At 40.9% G+C, this 21,634-nt stretch overlaps 1 protein-coding gene across 2 annotated transcripts in view; it reads left to right on the forward strand.

Annotated features, from left to right (window-relative positions):
• arhgap42a (Rho GTPase activating protein 42a) overlaps positions 1–21,634 on the forward strand; it is a 304,678-nt gene that overhangs the window by 221,758 nt on the left and 61,286 nt on the right. For both annotated transcript variants that reach the window (XM_072263438.1, XM_072263439.1), the window contains exons 6-7: positions 1,341–1,451; positions 18,698–18,802. In XM_072263438.1, the coding sequence (XP_072119539.1) occupies positions 1,341–1,451; positions 18,698–18,802 (216 nt within the window). The remainder of the gene's footprint in view (positions 1–1,340; positions 1,452–18,697; positions 18,803–21,634) is intronic.

The following is a 21,634-nucleotide window of genomic DNA, read 5'->3' on the forward strand; positions in this document are numbered from 1 at the left end:
AAAATGTAAATTTCTGTAATATAGTTGAGGACTTTTTGATGTTAATTAAATCTTTTTTGTGCTCAGACTTTGAGTTCATCCTAATTTTTGGTTAGTAAACCATGTATTTGAAGAATATTTATTTCTAGAATTCGAGGAAAATACAGTTTGCAATATCTTCCACCTTTCCAACGCACTGAGATAATAATACGACTATGTGTCATGTTCTGATGGAGCTGTGTGGCCTGGTTGTCCGTGTCCAAAATAAAATGTTGGAAATATTCAGCAGGTCAGGCCACATCGCTGAGAAAAGAAACAGAACTAATGTTTCAGGTCAGAGACCCTATGTCAGAACTAGGAAGGGAACAAATGAAGATAGGGGAGGTAAGACAGGGTGACCATGGGGATGAACAAGGTTATCTTGTCAGTGAGTGAATGAGAACTGTTAGAAAGAGAGAACGTAGTCAGAGAAACATGAACTGAAGAATGTAGACGTGCAAAGTGCAGAGCAAGAAGACATGTCGGGCTGATCAGGTTAGGCATGTCCTCCACGTACAGAAGGGAAATTGAAGAGGAAAACAAATCAAGCTGTCTTTGGGGTGTTCAACCTAAGGTATTAACTCTGTTTCTCTTCTCATAGATGAGCTGCAGAGTCTTTCTCACGCTTTTGTTTTTATTTCAGATTTCTAGTATCTGAAGTTTTTCTTCTGATATTCAGGTTTATTTCTACAAGTCTTTTAGGACAGCAGGACATGCTGAAAGAGTGGGTAATGAAGCTGTGGGATAGAGTACAAGGCAGGGAGTGCTGTCTGATTTAAACTGAACAGTCGTTAAGCCAGCATTGGAGTACTGAGTCCATTCTCATCACTTCTCATTGAGTTGTTTGAAAGAGTATAGAAAATAATTTTACTATCATCATTTTATTCTATTGTTCCCATGAATTAGATATTCCTTCTGAAAGGCTATACAGGAATAGCTGGGCATTGCATGAGAAGAATTTTGAAATGTGTACAATGCCATAATTGGATTAGACTGGTAAATACGAGGAGGAAATTTTCAATAGTAGGTAATTCAAAAGACACAAGGGAAATATATAAAACTTTTTTTATGTAGAGGGCAGTTGTGATTGAGAGGTTACTACTTGGAAACAATCAGTCAGGAGTGTTAAGAGGTAATTGGGCAATTATCCAAGGGAAATAACTTACAGGGCTTTGTGGAAAGAGCAGTGCATCAAGACTGATGAGAACCTTCTTAAGCTAGTTAAAATTCATGGCCACCTCTTGTGAGATAACAGTTCCAATGAGTTTTAAAGTTAATCAAACTGACATAATAAGCAAAATGCAAATTCTTTCATTTTGCAGGCTGATGCACAAATTATCAAGGAACGACAGAATTTTTATGAAGCATCGCTGGAATATGTGTTCAAGGTTCAAGAAGTACAGGAGAAAAAGAAGTTTGAATTTGTTGAACCTGTAAGTTGATGCTCTATAATTTCCTTACCAGGGAACATATTCACAACGCTGATTTATTTTGCCAAACAATATTCCAGCATTTCTTGTTAATACTTTCAACTGTTAGGAATTGTTTTTCCTATGGAATTTTTGTGTTTACATTTCAATTATTTGAAGTGTTTTCAAAAGAGTAAAAGGATCATGCGTTTGTTTAGTTAAATATCATGTTGAACAGTATTAAAACTTTAAAAAAATGATATCCCTATTAATATTTGGCACAAAAACTGGTGGAAAAGTGCGAATCCTACTTAACTTGTCAAGGTCAATTTGAACTTTCCATGAAGATCGTGTTTCCTACATGAAGACGCATGTATTTGGTTTCACAAGCCAAAAGGAAGAAATGGGTTTCTTAGTTTCAGTGCTAGTCTAGTGCAAAGTCTAGTGCTTTTCCATCTGCGCTTGAATTGGGTTTAATCCCTCACCAGACAAAAAACCTTGGAAATTTATCCTTTAAAACTTTGATCCCAGTCTATTTCTGACGAGCACAGGCTGTTCCCAAGCATCAAATAGGTTCCATTTTAAAAGACGTCAGTAAATTTCTTGATATGGTAGCGAGACCTCCACAGTATTGCAATCAATGGCATCAAAAGCAGAAATAGGAAGGAACAATTACTACATAGTGGTTAGCGTGACGTTATTACAGCTCGGGTCATTCCAGCGTTCGGAGTTCAATTCTGGTGTTGTTCTGAAAGGAGAATATACTTTCTCCCTGTGTAATGTGTGGGTTTTCTCCTGGTGCTCTGGTTTCCTCCCACAGTCCAAAGACATACCGGTTAGGTTAATGGTTTAATGGTTATTAGGTTAGTTGGGCTTGTCAGCGGTTGCTGGGACATCATGGCTCGGAGGCCAGAAGTGCCTACTCTGTGTTATGTTTTGTAAATTCAAGACATTAAATTATTTCAAAGGAAAACACTGGAGGCCGGGATCGCATCATGAATTTCTAACGAGGTGTGCACGTATCAATTAATGTATTTATACATATAACACATTATTAATTACTTAAACAAATAAGAATACTTAATCAAACAATATATATACAAGATTACTCAAATATTGAAATATTAAATATGCCACACTGTTTCGTATTGCTGAATAGAAGTGGGGAGAGGGGGAAACCAGTTTTGCTACTCATAGGAACAAACATATGTATGAATGTCTGACTGTTGAATTTATTAATATGGGAGCTTATCCGTACGTAATCAGTCTGTAATTATTCATTAGCAATGAGGGACAGCTACGGTCAGATGTGTAGTTCTGACCATCTTCAGAGGTCACACATCAGAATACCCATGATGCAATAAATGATTGATCAGCTGAAATGAATTGGCCCAGATTTTTCTGTGGCTTCTTGCGCCCTTGTTTATGTTTGTTTGGAATGTGTACCCATGAGGAATCTACTAGGAAGCCACCTGATCAGTGAGACCCAGTGCAGCCCATTGTCTTTCTGAGTAAACTTGATCGACTCCACCTCAAGATTCAAGAGTATTTACCATCGTTCTTCAGTACACGAATGTAAAGGCAAATGAAGTGATTGCTACTCCTTATCCAATGCAGCAAAATACATTAATCAAGTTAAATCTATTTAAACCTAGGAAGGTGAATTACCTTGTGCTTCGGTCCACTGCTAATGGGTCTATTTGATCCACAGTTTTCCAGCTTAAATGCTTGCAGACTCCATGGAGAGTTAAACAGGAGGTTAGAGTTGTCCCAGAATTGTTGACCATTTCAGGGTGTCGGCCTTGATTCAGGTGTCTCAGACTTTTGTGCAGGTATGTAAATATAATCCAGCAATTCCAATTGGAAGAAGTTGTTTTAATAATAAAACCTGGACCATCCACTGAATGAACACTTCACCTGCGAATCTGAATCTGCTGGGGCTGTCTATTGTGCCTGGTGCTCCCGATGCAGCCTCCTCTACATTAGTGAGACCTGCCGTAAATCGGGGGACCGCTTTGTCGAGCACCTCCGCTCCATCCGCCACAGGGAGGACTTCCCGGTGGCCGAACATTTTAATTCTGGTTCCCATTCTCATTCTGACCTGTCAGACCATGGCCTCTTCTTGTGCCAAGATGAGGCTACCCTCAGGGTCCAGCACGTTATGGTCCATCTGGGTAGCCTCCAACCTAATGGAATGAAAATTGATTTCTCCTTCCGGTAAAAAAAAATCCCCTCCCCATTCCGGACTTTTACCTCGTATCACCTGCTTATCACTACCCCCCCAATGCCCCCTCCTCCTCCCCTATCTCCTATGGTCCGCTCTCCTCTCCTATCAGATTCCTTCTCCAGCCCTTGACCTTTTCCACTCACCTGGCTTTACCTATGACCTTCCAGCTAGTCTCTTTCCCTTCCCCCTCCTTATTATTCTGGTGTCTTCCCCCTTCCTTCTCAGTTCTGAAGAAGAATCTCAGCCCAAAACATGAACTGCTTACTAACTTCCATGGATGCTGTCTGACCCGCTGAGTTCCTCCAGCAATTTTGTGTGTGTGTTACTTTGTATTTCCAGCCTCTGCAGAATTTCTTGTGTTTGTGAAGGCCAATTCTTTTTTTTGGGCCGCTGTGTTTTGTAGAGCCGTTAGTTCACATTGAATGTACCTATCCCAGGACCAAAGAAATTCAAGACTGTATCTATGGTTAATGTACTTTCCATGACACAAAACTAGCCTTTCTATTCTTGGCCACTGGATCAGTCTGAAGTGTTGTTTTCCACTCCTGACCTACAGGGCCTTGTAAAAGTATTCAGCCCCAAACCCTTTGTTCACATAACTAAGTATTACAACCAGGGATTTTGATCAACTTAACTGGGATTTTTTATTTGTGAATCACATGCTCCTTTTTTCACAGTGGAGCCCAAAAAACAGGGAAAATTGTAAAGCATTCAAAATTCAAAAACTGAAATGTCAACAGTTCAAAAGTACTCATTCCCCCTTTGTTCAGCCCTTAGTTGAACCACTTCTGGCAGCCGTTACGGCTAGTAGTCTTTTTGGATAAGTTTCTATTAGCTTTGCACAAGGTGATGGATTAAGATTTAATCATTCTTCCTTGAAATACTGCTCAAGCTGAACCAGGTTAGTTGGGCCCCCAGTCGGGGGCTGCAATCTTAGGGTCTTGACAGAGATGTTTGATTGGGTTAAGGTCAGGACTCTGACTGGGCCACAATTTAGAAAATGAGAGAGTAAAATTGAAAATGATTATGAGGGCTGAATACTTTTTCAAGGCACTGTAAGCTTGTTTAACCCTTTCAGCTGCTTCAGGTACATGGTTAGTGATATAGCCAATCAGAATGCTCTATCTTGTATGGAGGAGCCACTGCCCAGAACCAGGGAAAAAGCTGCAGACAGGTGTAAATTCAGCCAGCTTCATCATGGGCAATAGCCTCACCAGTATCCAGGACACCTTCAAATGGCGATACCTCAAAAAGGCAGCATCTATCATTGAGGACCTCCATCACCCAGGACATGCCCTCTTCTCGTTGCTGCCATCAAGGAGGAGATACAGGAGTCTGAGGACACACTCTCAAGATTTCAGGAACAGCTTCTTCCCCTCCACCATCAGATTTCTGAATGTTCAATGAGCCTGTGGACCTCAGTATTTTTCCTCTCTTTTTCCACTAGTTATTTAATATATGTATACATGTATGTATTGCACTGTACTGCTGCTGCAAAACAACAGAGTTCACAACAGATGCCAGTGATATTAAACCTGATTCAGATTCCATTTTTCCCAATTAACATTTGCTAACCATCCAAATCAACCGATGATGCTGGTAGACTTTACCCATATACTCCATGCACCTAGTGTTCTTAAATTACAATAAGATGTGGTTAGGATATTTTGCATGCATTTTTTCCCACTTGCTGCTCAATTTCTGAGCTAAAAATAACACTGATCTCAATGACCTCTAGATGACAGTTCTTTCTACACTTGGGATGATGGATAGAGTTTTAAATGTTGTAGTAGAATAATTTCCCAGTGTAAGTCTTCTTCTCTCTTGTTAAAAATAAATACCTGCACATCAAATGAATGAAAAGAGAAACAGTTCCCACATCTGTATTGGTGGTTCTCTTTCAGGCCTTAAATAACCATATGGTTGTGATGTAAACAGACCTCGTATATCTTTAGAAATGCACATCTAATTTACTGCATCTTTTCCTTTGCAGATCCAAAATAGTTGCAAATATTAGTATACAATTTCCTCTGGCTACTGCTGAGAATTTATAAAATGGAATTCCTTTACCTTCACTGATACACCTTTTAGCAAGGAGCCAGAAACTAGAGGGATGTACTCCAGTTAGTTGCTTAGGTAGTTCTGCATGAGTTGGTGGATTGAAGATGAGCAATGTTTAATGAATTAATTATAACTAAAGGAAGAGTTTGTTCCAGGAGTGCATTGCACTGGTTTAGTTATCTGCTCCTATTATTTTCCTTCCACTAAATGGTGGATTCAGTGGTAACCAGTCTGTTTGGATCCTGACAATTCCTGATATTTCTGAGCAGATATTTTAATTTCCTGTGTAATTTGGGAAAAAAAGTAACTCAACATGTTGTTTTCATATTGGACTAATTAATGTATTATGCAGTGATACTGGGCACATTTCATACATCTCTACAAATATGAAACACAGTGAAGAACTACTGCTTAAGGTTTAGCTGGTTTTAAGCCACTGAGACATTGAAATAAGTTTGCCAAAAGAACTTTATTTCCTTTTCAGTGATTGTTTATCTTGGGGACTTCTAACTTCGATCTTTCAGATCAGACTGTTCAGTGAGTTGGTGGAGTAGGTTCAGTATGAACTTGATGACCTGTAATGGAGGGAGCAGCTGCTTACATTATATTAGTGATTTAGAGAAAGGAACCAAATATGCTTCAGACTTCCAGCTGATGGAAATGTGGGTGGGAAAGTAAACTGCACCAGGATATTGCAGGTTAAGTTAGCAAATAGAGCAGAGTTACATAGGGAATAATGAAGTTGTTCACTTTGGAAGTAAGAATAATAAAGCAGATTATTATTTAAATTGAGAAAAACTGCAGAAAGTTGTAGTGCAACAGGAATTAGGGTTCCAGGTGCATGACGCACTGTCAGCTGGTAAACGGGTGCAGCAGGTAGTCAGGAAGATGAAATGACTTGTTTTTATTTCAAGGGGATTGAAGTTTTAAAAAAAGCTGGAAGGTGAAGGTTCACTAGAATGATGGCAGGATGTGGAGGAATTGTCTAATGATAAAATATTTATCATGTTTGGGTCTCTGCTTAAATTTAGATCATGTTGAAACACTTAAGACTAAGGGGCTCAACAGGGTAAATATTTGGAGGATATTTCCCTTTATGGGAGAGTCTTGGACCTGTGAACATAAGGAGAAAGAGGCACATAACTTGAATTGAGATGAGGAATTGCTTGCTCTAGAAATTCATAAAGGCTGCATCTTCAAGTATATTTCAGGCTGAGATATATTTTAATCAATGAGAAAAGCAGCTGTTATTGGGGTAGGGTAGGAAAGTAGAACCAACTGTATTCTTAATGAATAGCAGCATAGGATCCAGGGACATAGAAAAAACATAGAAACATAGAAAATAGGTGCAGGAGTAGGCCATTCGGCCCTTTGAGCCTGCACCACCATTCAGTATGATCATGGCTGATCATCCAACTCAGAACCCTGTAGCAGCCTTCCCTCCATACCCCCTGATCACTTGAGCCACAAGGGCCATATCTAACTCCCTCTTAAATATAGCCAATGAACTGGCCTCAACTGTTTCCTGTGGCAGAGAATTCCACAGATTCACCACTCTCTGTGTGAAGAAGTTTTTCCTAATCTCGGTCTTAAAAGGCTTCCCCTTTATCCTCAAACTGTGACCCCTTGTTCTGGACTTCCCCAGCATCGGGAACAATCTTCCTGCATCTAGCCTGTCCAATCCCTTTAGGATTTTATACGTTTCAATAAGATCTTCCCTCAATCTTCTAAATTCCAACGAATATAAGCCTAGTCGATCCAGTCTTTCCTCATATGAAAGTCCCGCCATCCCAGGAATCAATCTGGTGAACCTTCTTTGTACTCCCTCTATGGCAAGAATGTCTTTCCTCAGATTAGGGAATCAAAACTGCACACATTACTCCAGGTGTGGTCTCACCAAGGCCTTGTACAACTGCAGTAGTACCTCCCTGCTCCTGCGCTCGAATCCTCTTGCTATGAATGCCAGCATACCATTCGGCTTTTTCACTGCCTGCTGTACCTGCATGCCCACTTTCAATGACTGGTGTACAATTACACCCAGGTCTCATTGCGCCTCCCCTTTTCCTAATCGGCCACCATTCAAATAATCTGTTTTCCTGTTCTTGCCACCAAAGTGGATAACTTCACATTTATCCACATTAAATTGCATCTGCCATGAATTTGCCTACTCACCCAACCTATCCAAGTCACCCTGCATCCTCTTAGCATCCTCCTCACAGCTAACACTGCCGCCCAGTTTCGTGTCATCCGCAAACTTAGAGATGCTGCATTTATTTCCCTCGTCTAAGTCATTAATATATATTGTAAACAACTGGGGTCCCAGCACTGAGCCTTGCAGTACCCCACTAATCACTGCCTGCCATTCTGAAAAGGTCCCGTTTATTCCCACTCTTTGCTTCCTGTCTGCCAACCAATTCTTGCTCCACATCAATACCTTGCCCCCAATACCGTGTGCTTTAAGTTTGCACACTAATCTCCTGTGTGGGACCTTGTCAAAAGCCTTTTGAAAATCCAAATATACCACATCCACTGGTTCTCCCATATCCACTCTACTAGTTACATCCTCAAAAAATGACATTCGTCAGACATGATTTTCCTTTCACAAATCCATGCTGACTTTGTCTGATGATTTCACCGCATTCCAAATGTGCTGTTATCACATCTTTGATTACTGACTCCAGCAGTTTCCCCACCACTGGTCTATAATTCCCCGGTTTCTTTCTCCGTCCTTTTTTAAAAAGCGTGGTTACATTAGCTACCCTCCAATCCTCAGGAACTACTCCATAATCTAAAGAGTTTTGAAAAATTATCACTAATGTATCCACTATTTCTTGTGCTACTTCCTTAAGCACTCTGGGATGCAGACCATCTGGCCCTGGGGATTTATCTGCCTCTAATCCCTTCAATTTACCTACCACCACTTCCCTACTAACATGTATTTCCCTCAGTTCCTCCATCTTACTAGACCCTCTGTCCCCTACTATTTCTGGAAGATTGTTTATGTCCTCCTTAGTGAAGACAGAACCAAAGTAGTTATTCAATTGGTCTGCCATGTCCTTGCTCCCCATAATCAATTCACCCGTTTTTGTCTGTAGGGGACCTACATTTGTCTTAACCAATCTTTTTCTTTTCACATATCTATAAAAGCTTTTACAGTCAGTTCTTATGTTCCCTGCCAGTTTCCTCTCATAATCTTTTTTCCCTTTCCTAATTAAGCCCTTCGTCCTCCTCTGCTGGACTCTGAATTTCTCCCAGTCCTCAGGTGAGCTGCTTTTTCTGGCTAATTTGTATGCTTCTTCTTTGGAATTGATACTACCCTAATGTCCCTTGTCAGCCATGGGTGCACTACCTTCCCTGATTTATTCTTTTGCCAAACTGGGATGAACAATTGTTGTAGTTCGTCCATGGGATCCTTAAATGCTTGCCATTGCATATCCACCGTCAACTCTTTAAGTATCATTTACCAGTCTATCTTAGCTAATTCACGTCTCATACCTTCAAAGTTACCCTTCTTTAAGTTCAGAACCTTTGTTTCTGAATTAACTATGTCACTCTCCATGTTAATGAAGAATTCCACCATATTATGGTCACTCTTACCCAAGAGGCCTTTCACGACAACATTGCTAATTAACCCTTCCTCATTGCTCAATACCCAGTCTAGAATAGCCTGCTCTTTAGTTGGTTCCTCGACATGTTGGTTCAGAAAACCATCCCGCATACATTCCAAGAAATCCTCTTCCTCAGCATCCTTACCAATTTGGTTCATCCAATCTATATGTAGATTGAAGTCACCCATTATAACTGCTGTTCCTTTATTGCACGCATTTCTAATTTCCTGTTTAATGCCATCCCCAACCTCACTACTACTGTTAGGTGGCCTGTACACAACTCCCACCAGTGTTTTCTGCCCCTTAGTGTTATGCAGCTCTACCCATATCGATTCCACATCCTCCCGGCTAATGTCCTTCCTTTCTATTGCGTTAATCTCCTCTCTAACCAGCAATGCTACCCCACCTCCTTTTCTTTCATGTCTATCCCTCCTGATTATTGAATATCCCTGAATGTTGAGCTCCCATCCTTGGTCACTCTGGAGCCATGTCTCTGTGATCCCAACTATATCATATTCATTAATAACAATCTGCACTTTTAATTCATCCACCTTGTTATGAATGCTCCTTGCATTGACACACAAAGCCTTCAGGCTTGCTTTTACAACACTCTTAGCCCTTATACAATTATGCTGAAAAGTGGCCCTTTTTGATTTTTGCCCTGGATTTGCCGGCCTGCCACTTGTACTTTTCACCTTACTACTTCTTGCTTCTACCCTCATTTTACACCCCTCTGTCTCCCTGCACTTGTCCCATCCCCCTGTTGTGAACTAACCTCCTCTCTCCTAGTCTCTTTAATTTGATTCCCACCCCCAACCATTCTAGTTTAAAGTCACCTCAGTAGCCTTCGCAAATCTCCCCGCCAGGATATTGGTCCCCCTAGGATTCAAGTCCTTTTTGTACAGGTCACACCAGCGCCAAAAGAGGTCCCAATGATCCAAAAACTTGAATCCCTGCCCCCTGCTCCAATCCCTCAGCCACGCATTTATCCTCCACCTCATTGCATTCCTAATCTCACTGTCGCGTGGCACAGGCAGTAATCCCGAGATTACTACCTTTGGCGTCCTTTTTCTCAACTCCCTTCCTAACTCCATATATTCTCCTTTCAGGACCTCTTCCCTTTTCCTACCTATGTCATTGGTCCCTACATGTACCACGACCTCTGGCTCCTCACCCTCCCACTTCAGGATATCTTGGACGCGATCAGAAACATCCCGGACCCTGGCACCAGGGAGGCAAACTACCATCCGGGTCTCTGGACTGCGTCCACAGAATCGCCTATCTGACCCCCTTACTATTGAGTCCCCTATTACAACTGCCCTCCCATTCCTTTCCCTACCCTTCTGAGCTACAGGGCCGGACTCTGTGCCGGAGGCACGGCCACTGTCGCTTCCCTCAGGTGGGCTGCCCCCCCCCCAGCAGTACTCAAACAGGAGTACCTATTGTCAAGGGGCACAGCCACCGGGGTACTCTCTATTACCTGACTCTTCCCCTTTCTCCTCCTAACCATGACCCACTTGTCTGCCTCCCGTGGCCCCGGTGTGACCACCTGCCTGTAACTCCTCTCTATCAACTCCTCACTCTCCCTGACCAGACGAAGGTCATCGAGTTGCAGCTCCAGTTCCCTAACCAAATAGACTGGCCTAATTTTTATGGAGCTGTGGGTGAAACTGTAAGTCTAAATACTGGCAGCTGCAAGAATTTGCAATAGATCATCAGCACTGAAATGACAGTGCAGTGAAAGATAGTAAAGCAATTTTTATTTCCTAGATTTGTTATGTAAAGGTAATTGGACTCAAGACTCGAAAGGTTTGGATATCAAATTTTAGAGAAAAAAGATTTAAATCAGTGGGGAGTTAACTGAATACTAGTGCAGGGTTAAGAGAGTATGTCCTGATATTGTTTCTTGCCAACCATAACCATACCTCTTCCAACTTACAGGGAACTATGCCATGGAAGATTGGCAGATTTAATGTAACTTGGTAAATTTCTGGACTCTTAAATCTGTTCAGACTTCAGATTTATGAAATAAAAGATACGATTCAGCTTCCTGCTCAGTCTCACTCCCATGCATCTTGGTCTGGATACATGAATCAACTGTCTTGGGCCTCTAGGTTCCAGTATAAGGCAGCAAGACTTCAGTAGTGACCAGGCTCTAGAATGTTCTGGCAGGCTTTCGATGTCTCCTGTAAACATTTATGAGTATGAGGGGTTGAAAATTTATTAAAATATCTCTGATATATAGAGGAATTTAAAAACTGTTGGACTAGTTACATTATTTAAAATATATATTTAATCATTTATTAAAACAATAAATAAATAAATAATAAACTAGAATATGCAACAGAGCTTTCCTTAATGGGCAGATTTGGTAGGCAGTGGTTCATAGAAGTAAATTACCTGGTTGATAACTTCACTCACCTCAACTCTGTACTGATTCCTCATTCTACAGGCTCACTTTTAAGGACTTGACAATTAATGTTATCAGGATTTTTAAAATTTGCACAATTTGACTTCTTTTGCACATTGGTTGTCAGTTTTTGTTTATGTAAAATTATTCACAAATTTGATTGTATTTCTTTATTTTCTTGTAAATGCCAGCATGAAAATGAATCCCAACATAGTATATGGTGACAGTATGTACTTTGATAATAAATTTACTTAGACAGTGTGATGCAGAGGGATCCAACACAATTAGGCAGAGTCAAGCGACAGAGAAGAGTGGCAGATGCACTGATATCTAGTACTTGGCTCCTTCCAAACTCATAACAGTTCTGATTAAATCCAGATCTGTGAGTGTCTGGATGCTGGAACCAGTAGCTACAGATATTTCGTGTCAACTTAATCTCAATCTGTATGATAAACAATTTTGAATCAAAAAAATGAAACAAGCTTCTGAGTTTGTGGTGTGTACACTTTTATTTATCTAAGCTACATTTAAATAATTTTTCTTGGTAATGAACTGAACATTTAGAGAAGTACAGCACAGAAACAAGCCCTTTGGCCCATCCAGTCCATGCTGAAACCATTTAAGTTGTCTACTCCCATCGACCTGCACTTAAAGGTGTTGATTCTATCTGAATAGATTATCTCAAAACAGATTTTACCTGTAGGGTTGTCTGCTGCCCCCCAGTGGTATTATGGTATAAACACAAGAAAACCTGCAGATGCTGGAAATCCAGCAACATGCGCAAAATGCTGGATCTGCCTTCTTGTTCCGTTCCTCCAGCATTTTGTGCGTGTTGCCTGATATGATAGCACTTCAGTTTTGGTATTTGTTTACTTTCAGTAGTGTATCAAAGGAAGCACATATGCATTTTGAAATGACAACTAAAATTTTATTTGGAAAATGTTTATAATTGTAGTTCAATTAATTTTCTATTAGTAGCAACCTTGTAAGTGGAGTTCGGACAAATCTTCGTAATTACTCTGTTCTTCTCAATGAATTCTGAAATTTCATCTTTACCATCAATCTACCGTTAAACATCCAACTGATTTTTGTTTCTAAGTTTGCAATTATATTTAACATAATTGTCAAAGTATAACATTTACAGATTCAGCCACAATTCAGGAATTGATTACACAGTTTATTTGGTTACTTTAGAGATTACTAAGGGAGAACTGCATTACTGAGCTCCAAACTTTTCAGTGAGCCATTTGAAAAACCTTTTTTAACAACAATTCCAAATACACTTAAAATAATCCAAAGCAGAAAGAAGGAAACTGGGCTGCAACTTTACCTCAAAAGATCTTTCATCAAGATTTAATTATCAGATATAACAGTTATTCATCAAATTCTAAACAGAGGAAATTCTGAATATGTTGGAAATCTTGAGCAACACACACATAATGCTGGAGGAACTCAGAAAGTTAGGCAGCAGCTAAGGAGGGGAATAAACTGGCAGAGTTCTTTCATCAGGACTGGAATGAAAGGCAGTAGAAGCCTGAATAACATGGTGGGGGGAGGTAAAAGAATACGAGCTGGCAGGTGTGATATCACACGAGGTGAGGAGGAAATTGAGTGTGTGGGGAGGCGGGGATGAAGTGAGAAGCTCAGAGGTGATAGGTGGAAGAGGTAAAGGGCTGAAGAAGAAGGAATTTGATAGGAGAGGAGAGTGGACTATGGGAGAAAGGGAAGGGGGAGAGGCACCAGAGGGAGATGATGGGCAGGTGAGAAGGGAACAAGAATGGGGAATGAGAAATGAGACAAGTGGGAGCGGGAGACATTTTGCTTTGCAAACTTACTTCTTTGTGGAAAATTGTGAATGTTTTCAGAAGTACGATTGAAGGTTAAGAGGGCGCTTTGAGATGTTATAAAAATCCACACAGTTTTATTTTCTTTCTTTTTAGAAGTAAGTTTTAGATGTCAAAATCTAAATTATACCACTAGCTGAATGCTGGTTTATCATGGTGAAATACGACTTGTGAACAGAGGAGTTGCCAGGATGTATTAAAATGAACAATTGAACATCGAACAGTAGAGCAGAGGAACTGGTGTTTTGGCCCACAGTGTTGTGCTAAACTAATTAAGCTTGTGAAGCCTAATCCCTTCTGCTTACATGCGCTGTATATCTCCCCATTCTCTGCAAATTCATCTGCTTATCTCAGGGACTCTTATTATATCTGTCTCCTCAATTCCATCTCTGGCAGTGCATTTCAGGCACTTAGCACTCTGTAAGAAAAAATAAATTTTGAATTTTCCTCCTCTCACCTTAAATATTTGCCCTGTAATATTAGATATTTTGGCCCTGCCAAGAAAGGATATTGGTTGCCTGCTCCACCTATGCCTCTTAGCATTTTATAAACCTCCACTGAAGGTTTTCCTTCAGCCTCCACTGCTCCAGTGAAAGTTTGTCTTAAGAACAAATGCCTTCTAATCCAGACAACATCCTGGTAGTTGTCAGATAACAACTACTTAAATATCAACAGTTGGAGTGGGGTGGGGGGAGAAAGTAGCAATTTGAAACAGGTTGCACGCACATCGGTGAAAAGAAAACTGAGTGATTACCGGAACATATTAAATTGAATATTAAGTAGCAGGGGCTTCATGCACCCAGCCAGTAAATGGCTTGAGTATTATTGGAGTCATGTAGGAAGCCAAAGACGACGGGCCACAGTGGGATGTAGAATTAAAGAGACAGACTGAAAGATCTGCTTTTGGCTTCTCAGTTGTAGAGGAGACTACATCATTAGCACCAATTGCAAAACAGTAAATCAGAAGAGGCAAATAAATTACTGCTTCACTTCGAAGGAATGTTTGTGTCCCTGGATGGTGGGAAGGAATAAGGTAAAGGCCATATGTTTGACCTGCTCCAGTTACATGAGAAAAGAAGAGTTTCTGCTGGAGGTGGTGTCGGAGAGGGAATAGTCCCATTGGAAAGTTGAACTGGGGGTAGCGTGTAACCCAGGCTAATTAAACCCAAAATTGCAATGGTAAGACGTTCTACCCGCAGAGGGTTGAAAACGAGTTTGACCAATTTTTTTTTAATTTAAAAAAAAATGCTATGCGAGGGAGAGTCGGGCTGGACACAGGACGGACTAGGAGTGAAATGCAGCTTCAAATAGAAGCTGAAGACATGAACTGATAAGAGTGTAATTTGCAGTGAGTATCCTTACCCTACTAACTTGAAACCCTCAGGATGAGACCCCTGGAGGAGAGACAATAGCAATAAAAGGTTTATTGAAGGTATGGCTACAGCATGCAGCATCTATAATGAGACAATATCGGCAGAGATCAGTATCCAAAATCCATACCATGTGGTCGGGAATGAGTTCTGCAAAATCATACAAAGGTTTTGTACAAGTTTGTGAATTGACTTACTGTGGATGATCAGCTATTTCATCCAATGAACCAAGATGGCGAGCCACCCAGATGAAGAACGGAATGTATAATGACGCAGAGGATTTAGTATGGTTGGATGTATAAGTTATTTTCATTCGAAGAATCTGAATTTGATTTCTGAAAGAACTGATTATTTTTGCACAGACTATGTTGAAGTTACTGAATGAGATTTACTTTGCTTAAGAGGTGTGATGTTGGAGAATTGTCGTGAAAGGAGTTAAACTATGTAAATATAATATTTGAATTTGAATTTAAACTTGTAGATATACTGTCTGGAACTGAAATTGAAGTTAACTATAATACTTGAGAATAGGAATTATATTTTGTTTTCTAACTAACTAGGGATAAGTAAAAAGGAAAGTTCAGTCTGTAAACTTTTAAATAGGGAATAACACTAGATCTAATTAGAGAAATTGGAGTCACAAAGGTTATTCTAATGAATATCACTGATTCTAACTGAACAGGAATTTGGCTTTTGTTGATATCTAAGATTTGGAACCTAAAGAGAATGTTTGAATTTTAAATTGTTCTTGCTCATGTAAATATTTTGTACATATTGTTTTTCTCATAAACAAAACCTTATCTCCAGAAGTGTGTGGTTTCTGTTCACTGCCTCCTTCTGATACCTGGATTCTTCTGAGGGCCAATTAGCACCTAGTGTAACCTGATTTTCTCTAAAGAGTGCGATGACTAGTCACATACGATAAGACTGGTGCTACACAGGTGTTACAAGTGGGAAAGATATTCCTGGTAATGGTATCCTGTTTGGAGATGAAAACTATGGTGATGGACATCTGAAGGCTGGTGTGGTTGCAGTTGAAGACAGGGGAAAATCTATCTTTGTTTTGGCTGGGAGACAACAGAGCCAGAACATGTGCAGTAAATGGAGGAGACACCACTGAGCCCCCTGGTTAAGTATGGTAGAGTGAAAGCCATGATGATGGAAGACCCCTTAAAGGCATTGATAGAAAAAATCTCATCTTCAAAGCAGAGTTGATAGTAACGGGGAATGGGATGCAAGGGGGTGTAGCCGAGATACCTGTGGGAGTTGGTGGGCTTATAGTGGAAACACTAGCTGACCTATCATGAAGATGGACCAGGAAGAATCAGTAATGAACCATGAGAAATGAGAACAGAATAGAAATTTACAGCAAAAGTCATAAGATTGTTGATTCTGTACAAGTGCAACTATCAGAGCCAATGTTGAATTGAATTGACTACATCCTTCATATACATGAGGAGTAAAAATCTTTAAGTTACATCTGGGTCTAAATGTGCAATTTATAGTAATTTATAATAAATAACATGTACAACAGGACAGTCATTATAGCATAGAAATACAGTTGTATCAGCATGAATTAATCGGCCTGATGGCCTGGTGGAAGAAGCTGTCCTAGAGCCTGTTGGTCCTGGTTTCCCAGATGGTAGCAGCTGGAACAGTTTGTTGTTGGGGTGACTCGGGTCCCCAGTGATCTTCGGGCCCTTTTTACACACGTCTTTGTAAGTGTCCTGAATAGTGGGAAGTTCACATCAACAGATGCGCTGGGCTGTCCGCACCACTCTCTGCAGAGTCCTGCAATTGAGGAAAATGCATTTCCCATACCAGACAGTGAAGCAGCCAGTCAGGATGCTCTCAATCATACCCCTGTAGAAAGCCCTTAGGATTTGGGGACCCATACCAAACTTCTTCAACCATCTGATGTGAAAGACGTGCTGCTGTGCTTTTTTTTAACCACACAGCCAGTACGTACAGACCACGTGAGATCCTCAGTGATGTGTATGCCGAGGAATTTAAAGCTGTTCACTCTCTATCCCAGATCCATTGATGTCAATAGGGGTTAGCCTGTCTCCATTCCTCCTGTAATCCACAACCAGCTCCTTTGTTTTTGCGATGTTGAGGGAGAGGTTGTTATCTTGACACCACTGTGTCAGGGTGATGACTTCTTCTCTGTAGGCTGCCTCATTGTTATTTGAGATTAGGACAATCAATGCAGTATTGTCAGCAATTTTAATTAGCAGATTGGAACTGTGGGTGACAAGCCAGTCATGGGTATACAGAGAGTAAAGGAAGGGGCAGGGGTGAGGGAGCCCACCCTTACCACCTGCTGGTGATCTGGCAGGAAGTCTAGGATCCAGCTGCACGAGGCAGGGTGAAGACTGAGGTCTCTAAGCTTCTCGTCAAGCCTATAGGGAACTATGGTGTTGAATGCTGAACTGTAGTCCAAGAACAGCATTCTTACATAAGCATCCTTCTTCTCCAGATGTATAAGGACGGTGTGTAGAACTATGGCTATTGCGTCATCTGTCGATCGGTTATGTCGGTAGGCGAATTGTAGGGGGTCCAGTGTGGGTGGTAGCATGCTGCGGATGTAGGCCCTGACCAGCCTCTCAAAGCATTTGCTTATTATTGAGGTAAGTGTGACAGGACGCCAGTCATTCAGACATGTTCCCTTGGTCTTTTTAGGTACGGGAGCAGTGGTGGATGTTTTGAAGCAGGAGGGCACTCTGCACTGGGAGAGGGAGAGATTTAAAATTGTCTGTAAACATACCTGCCAGCTGTGCTGCTGCGTATTCATCAATGCAAGAAAAAAAGTGTTTGAGGGAGGGGATGCTGATCAAGACTGAAGTAAAGACTATCCTTTGCAAGTCTCAGGTCCTTTCCCCATAGACACACTGTTGTCTTGGAGAATATGAATAGTGTTTTAAGAGGAGTTTTTAAATAGCAAAGGAGAGTGGAGTGGGAGAGAACTGGTTGAATCTCTATCTAAGAAAGATGTGAAGGACGTTCAGACAACCTTGGTGTGGCTTGGACACGCAGAGAGATTGGGCAGCCGTGGCGGTGGTGAGCCAGTTGAGAACAGGAAACTGGAACTTGCCAAGTGGTGGAAGGTGTCAGAGGTGTGGTATTTGTAAGTGAGTAGTGAATAGAAAAAGGGAGAAAAACTACATTTAAGGTTAGAAGAAATACATTATGCTGAGCAAAAGGAGCCTGAGACAATATGTCTGAGGATAATCCTGCTTTTGGTGCAAGGGAAGGTGGTAAAAGAAGGCCATGTGGCCTCAGGCACTATGAGGTCTTAGAAGGAAGATCTCCCAAGAAAATCATGTCAGTGACTGCTTGGGAGGCAATAACCCAATGCTCAATGATAGGGTTATGCCCTTTGGCAAGTATGAAGAGGAGCCTGAAACTGACATTTGGCCTTTCAAAATAAATGATTCAGTGACAGTTCCACCATCTGCTTAATTATCCTGCATAACTGTGGAAATAATCGTCAAATCAATGTTTTCAGCTCCCCCTGACCCAGTCTGGAATATTGTAAATGACTTTGAAATATAAGTTTTCTGGAATTGTCTTTTGTCTGTAGATTAAGAAGAACTGTTTGGTGTAATATTAATTCAGTAACCCCACAATTGAATTCTGGGATTTAGTTTGCTATTAGTTTTCAAGGTGGGGCATATCACCAGAATGACAATTGCTGAACAAGTTATTTTTAATTGTTTGTAATGTAAAAATCTGCTTACTTTTTTCCAGCTGTTGGCATTCCTTCAAGGATTATTCACGTTCTACCACGAAGGTTATGAGCTTGCACAGGAATTTGCACCATACAAACAGCAGCTGCAGTACAACTTGCAAAATGTGAGATCTCTTCTTTTACAAAAACCTTGCTAAAATGAAACAAATGGGGAAATGGTGCCATTAAGCTTGATTTTTAAAAGCTGTGGGTTAATCATAGTTTTAATGTGTACAAATTAATCATTTAACAATTTAAAGAAAAAGTTTTGAAGCATAGTGGATTAATTTAAGAATTTATTACTTTTAAGAATCTATTTCTTAAATCGAATTACTTTGCTTCTACATTGCTTTTACGTTGGATGCATTAAATTTGAAGTTCAAAGTAAATTTATTATCAAAGTACATAGTGTCACCATAACCCTGAGATTCATTTTCCTGTGGGCATACTCTGTAAATCCAAGAACCGTAAAAAAAAATCAATGAAAAACTGCACTCAAAAGGGTGGACAAACACCCAATGTGCAAAAGACAACAAACTGTGCAAATTGATCTGGAATGTAGTCAAGATTTTATTTTGGTTGGCATTTTGTGTATGAGCAGCCTCAAGGGACAACAGAACATTGTATCATGGATGACATAATGTACATCAAACACAGTGGAATAACACTGACCCTTGCCAAAGCATCAAAGTGACTTGTGTCCCTGTGCAGTAAAGCCAGTTATCGAGCACAATGAATATCTCAGTCTAGTCACCTCTCATCCTCTTTCATCCAACAAGGAAAACCCTAGTTTGCTCAACTTTTTCTCATAAGATATGATCTCTGATCCAGGCAGCACCCTACTAAGTAGCCTTCTTATAATGAGGTGACCAGAATTTAACATGATATTCCAAGTGTAGTGCAGCCAGAATTTTGTAGATCTACAACATTACCTCACAGCTCTTGAACTTAGTCTCCTGACTAATGAAGGCCAACATTCCATACACTTTCTTAACCACCCTATCAACTTGCATGGCAACCTTGAGGGATCTCTGGATGTGGACCACAAGATCTCTCTGTTCCTCCACACTGTTAATAATGTTGCCATTAACCTTCTAATCTGCCACCAAGTTTAAATGTCCAAAATGTATCAGTCACATTTTTCCATATTGAACTCCATCTGCCACTTCTCAGCCCAACTCTGCATCCTCTCAATGTCCTGTGGTAATCTACAACAGCATTCTGCACTATCCATAACACCACCAATCTTCATGTCATCTGCAAACTTACTAGCCAACTTTTCCACTTCCTCATCCAAGTCACTTATAAAATGCACGAAGAGCAGGGAGCCCAGAACAAGTCCCAGCTGGACACCACTAGTCACCAAACTCCAGGCAGAAGAGGCTCCTTCTTACAACCGCCCTCTGCCTTCTGTGGGCAAGCCAATTCTGAATCACTGCAGCCAGGTTTCCCTAGTGCATGCCTCCTGACTTTCTGAATAAGCCTTCTATGGGAACCTGTTTTGAACACCCTACTTAAACCAATGCACACCCCATCCACCACTCTTCCTTCTTCAATTTGTTTTGGCACTTCCTCAAAGAATCCAGTCAGACTCATGAGGCACAGCCTGCCCCGCATAAAGGCATGGTGACTAACTCTCAGCTGATTTTGCTTCTCCAAATCCTTGTAAGTCCTGTCTGTAAGAATGCTGTCCAATAGTTTGCCCACCACTGATCAATAATTCTCAGGATTATCCCTATTATCTTTCTTGAACAAAGGGATAACATTTGCAACCCTCCGATCTTCCGGCACTACTCCTGTGGCCAGTGTGGAAGCAAGATCATCGTCAAATGTGCAGCAGTCCCTTCCTTTGCTTCTTGTTGTAACCTGAGGTGTATCCCATCTGGCCCCAGGGAATTATCTACCCTGATGTTTTTCTAAAGTTCCAGCACATCCACTTTCTTAACCCCGACATGACCCCACCTGTTCTACACTGTCCTGACATTTGTTAAGGTACCTCTTACTGGAGGATACTGAAGCAAGGTATTCATAAGGACCTCCCCTACCTCTTCAATGTCCAGCTACGTTTCCTCTTTTTCCCTGAATGGCTTTGCCCTCACTCTAGTCATCCTGCTGTTCTTCACATATGTGTAGAACCCCAGTTCCTTAACCCTACTCATCAAGGTATTCTCATGTCACTTTTATCTCTCCTAAATCCCTTTTTAAGCACCTTCCTGTCTAATTCTTGCTTCCTAGACCTTAAATATATGTTCTTATTGCTCTTGACCAGATGCTCTAATTCTCTTATTAGCCATGGTTATTTTACCATCCTTTTCCTGCCTAAAAGGAACAAACCTGTCCAGAACCCTATGTAAGTGCTCCCTAAACAATCTCCAAATTTCTGTTGTTTATTTCCCTGAGTACATCTGTCCCAATTTACTCTCCTGATTTTCTGGCTAATAACACAAGATTCATCCTCCTCCAATTACATACTTTACCAAAGCCATTTGGTCCTATCCCTGTCCAAGGCTATGCTAAGGATCGGGGAGTTGTGTTCACTGTCTATGAAATGCTCACCCATACGAGATCTGTCACCCAACCAGGTTCATTAACTGGTACTAGATCCAGTCCAGCCTGGCCTCTAGAAGATGTGTCCACATATTTTATCAAGAATCTTCACTGGACACACCTAGCAAATCTTGCCCCATTTAAACCTCTTGCACTGAGGAGGTGTCCATCAATATTAGGGAAGTTGAAGAGTTGAAGTCACCCATGACAACAACCCTGTAACTTTTGCACCTTTCCAAAATCTGCCAGTTTGCTCTTCAATGTCGCTGTTGTTATTGTGGGGGTTGGAGGATGTCTATAGTGTATATTCCTATTTAAGTGATTACTCCCTTCCTTTTTCTGACTTCCTCCCATACTGACTCAGTAGACAATCCCTCCACAATATCCTTCCTTTCTGCAGTTGTGATATT

The sequence above is a fragment of the Mobula birostris genome, chromosome 7 (assembly GCF_030028105.1).
Source record: "Mobula birostris isolate sMobBir1 chromosome 7, sMobBir1.hap1, whole genome shotgun sequence".
In the NCBI taxonomy this organism is placed as follows: Eukaryota; Metazoa; Chordata; class Chondrichthyes; order Myliobatiformes; family Myliobatidae; genus Mobula; species Mobula birostris.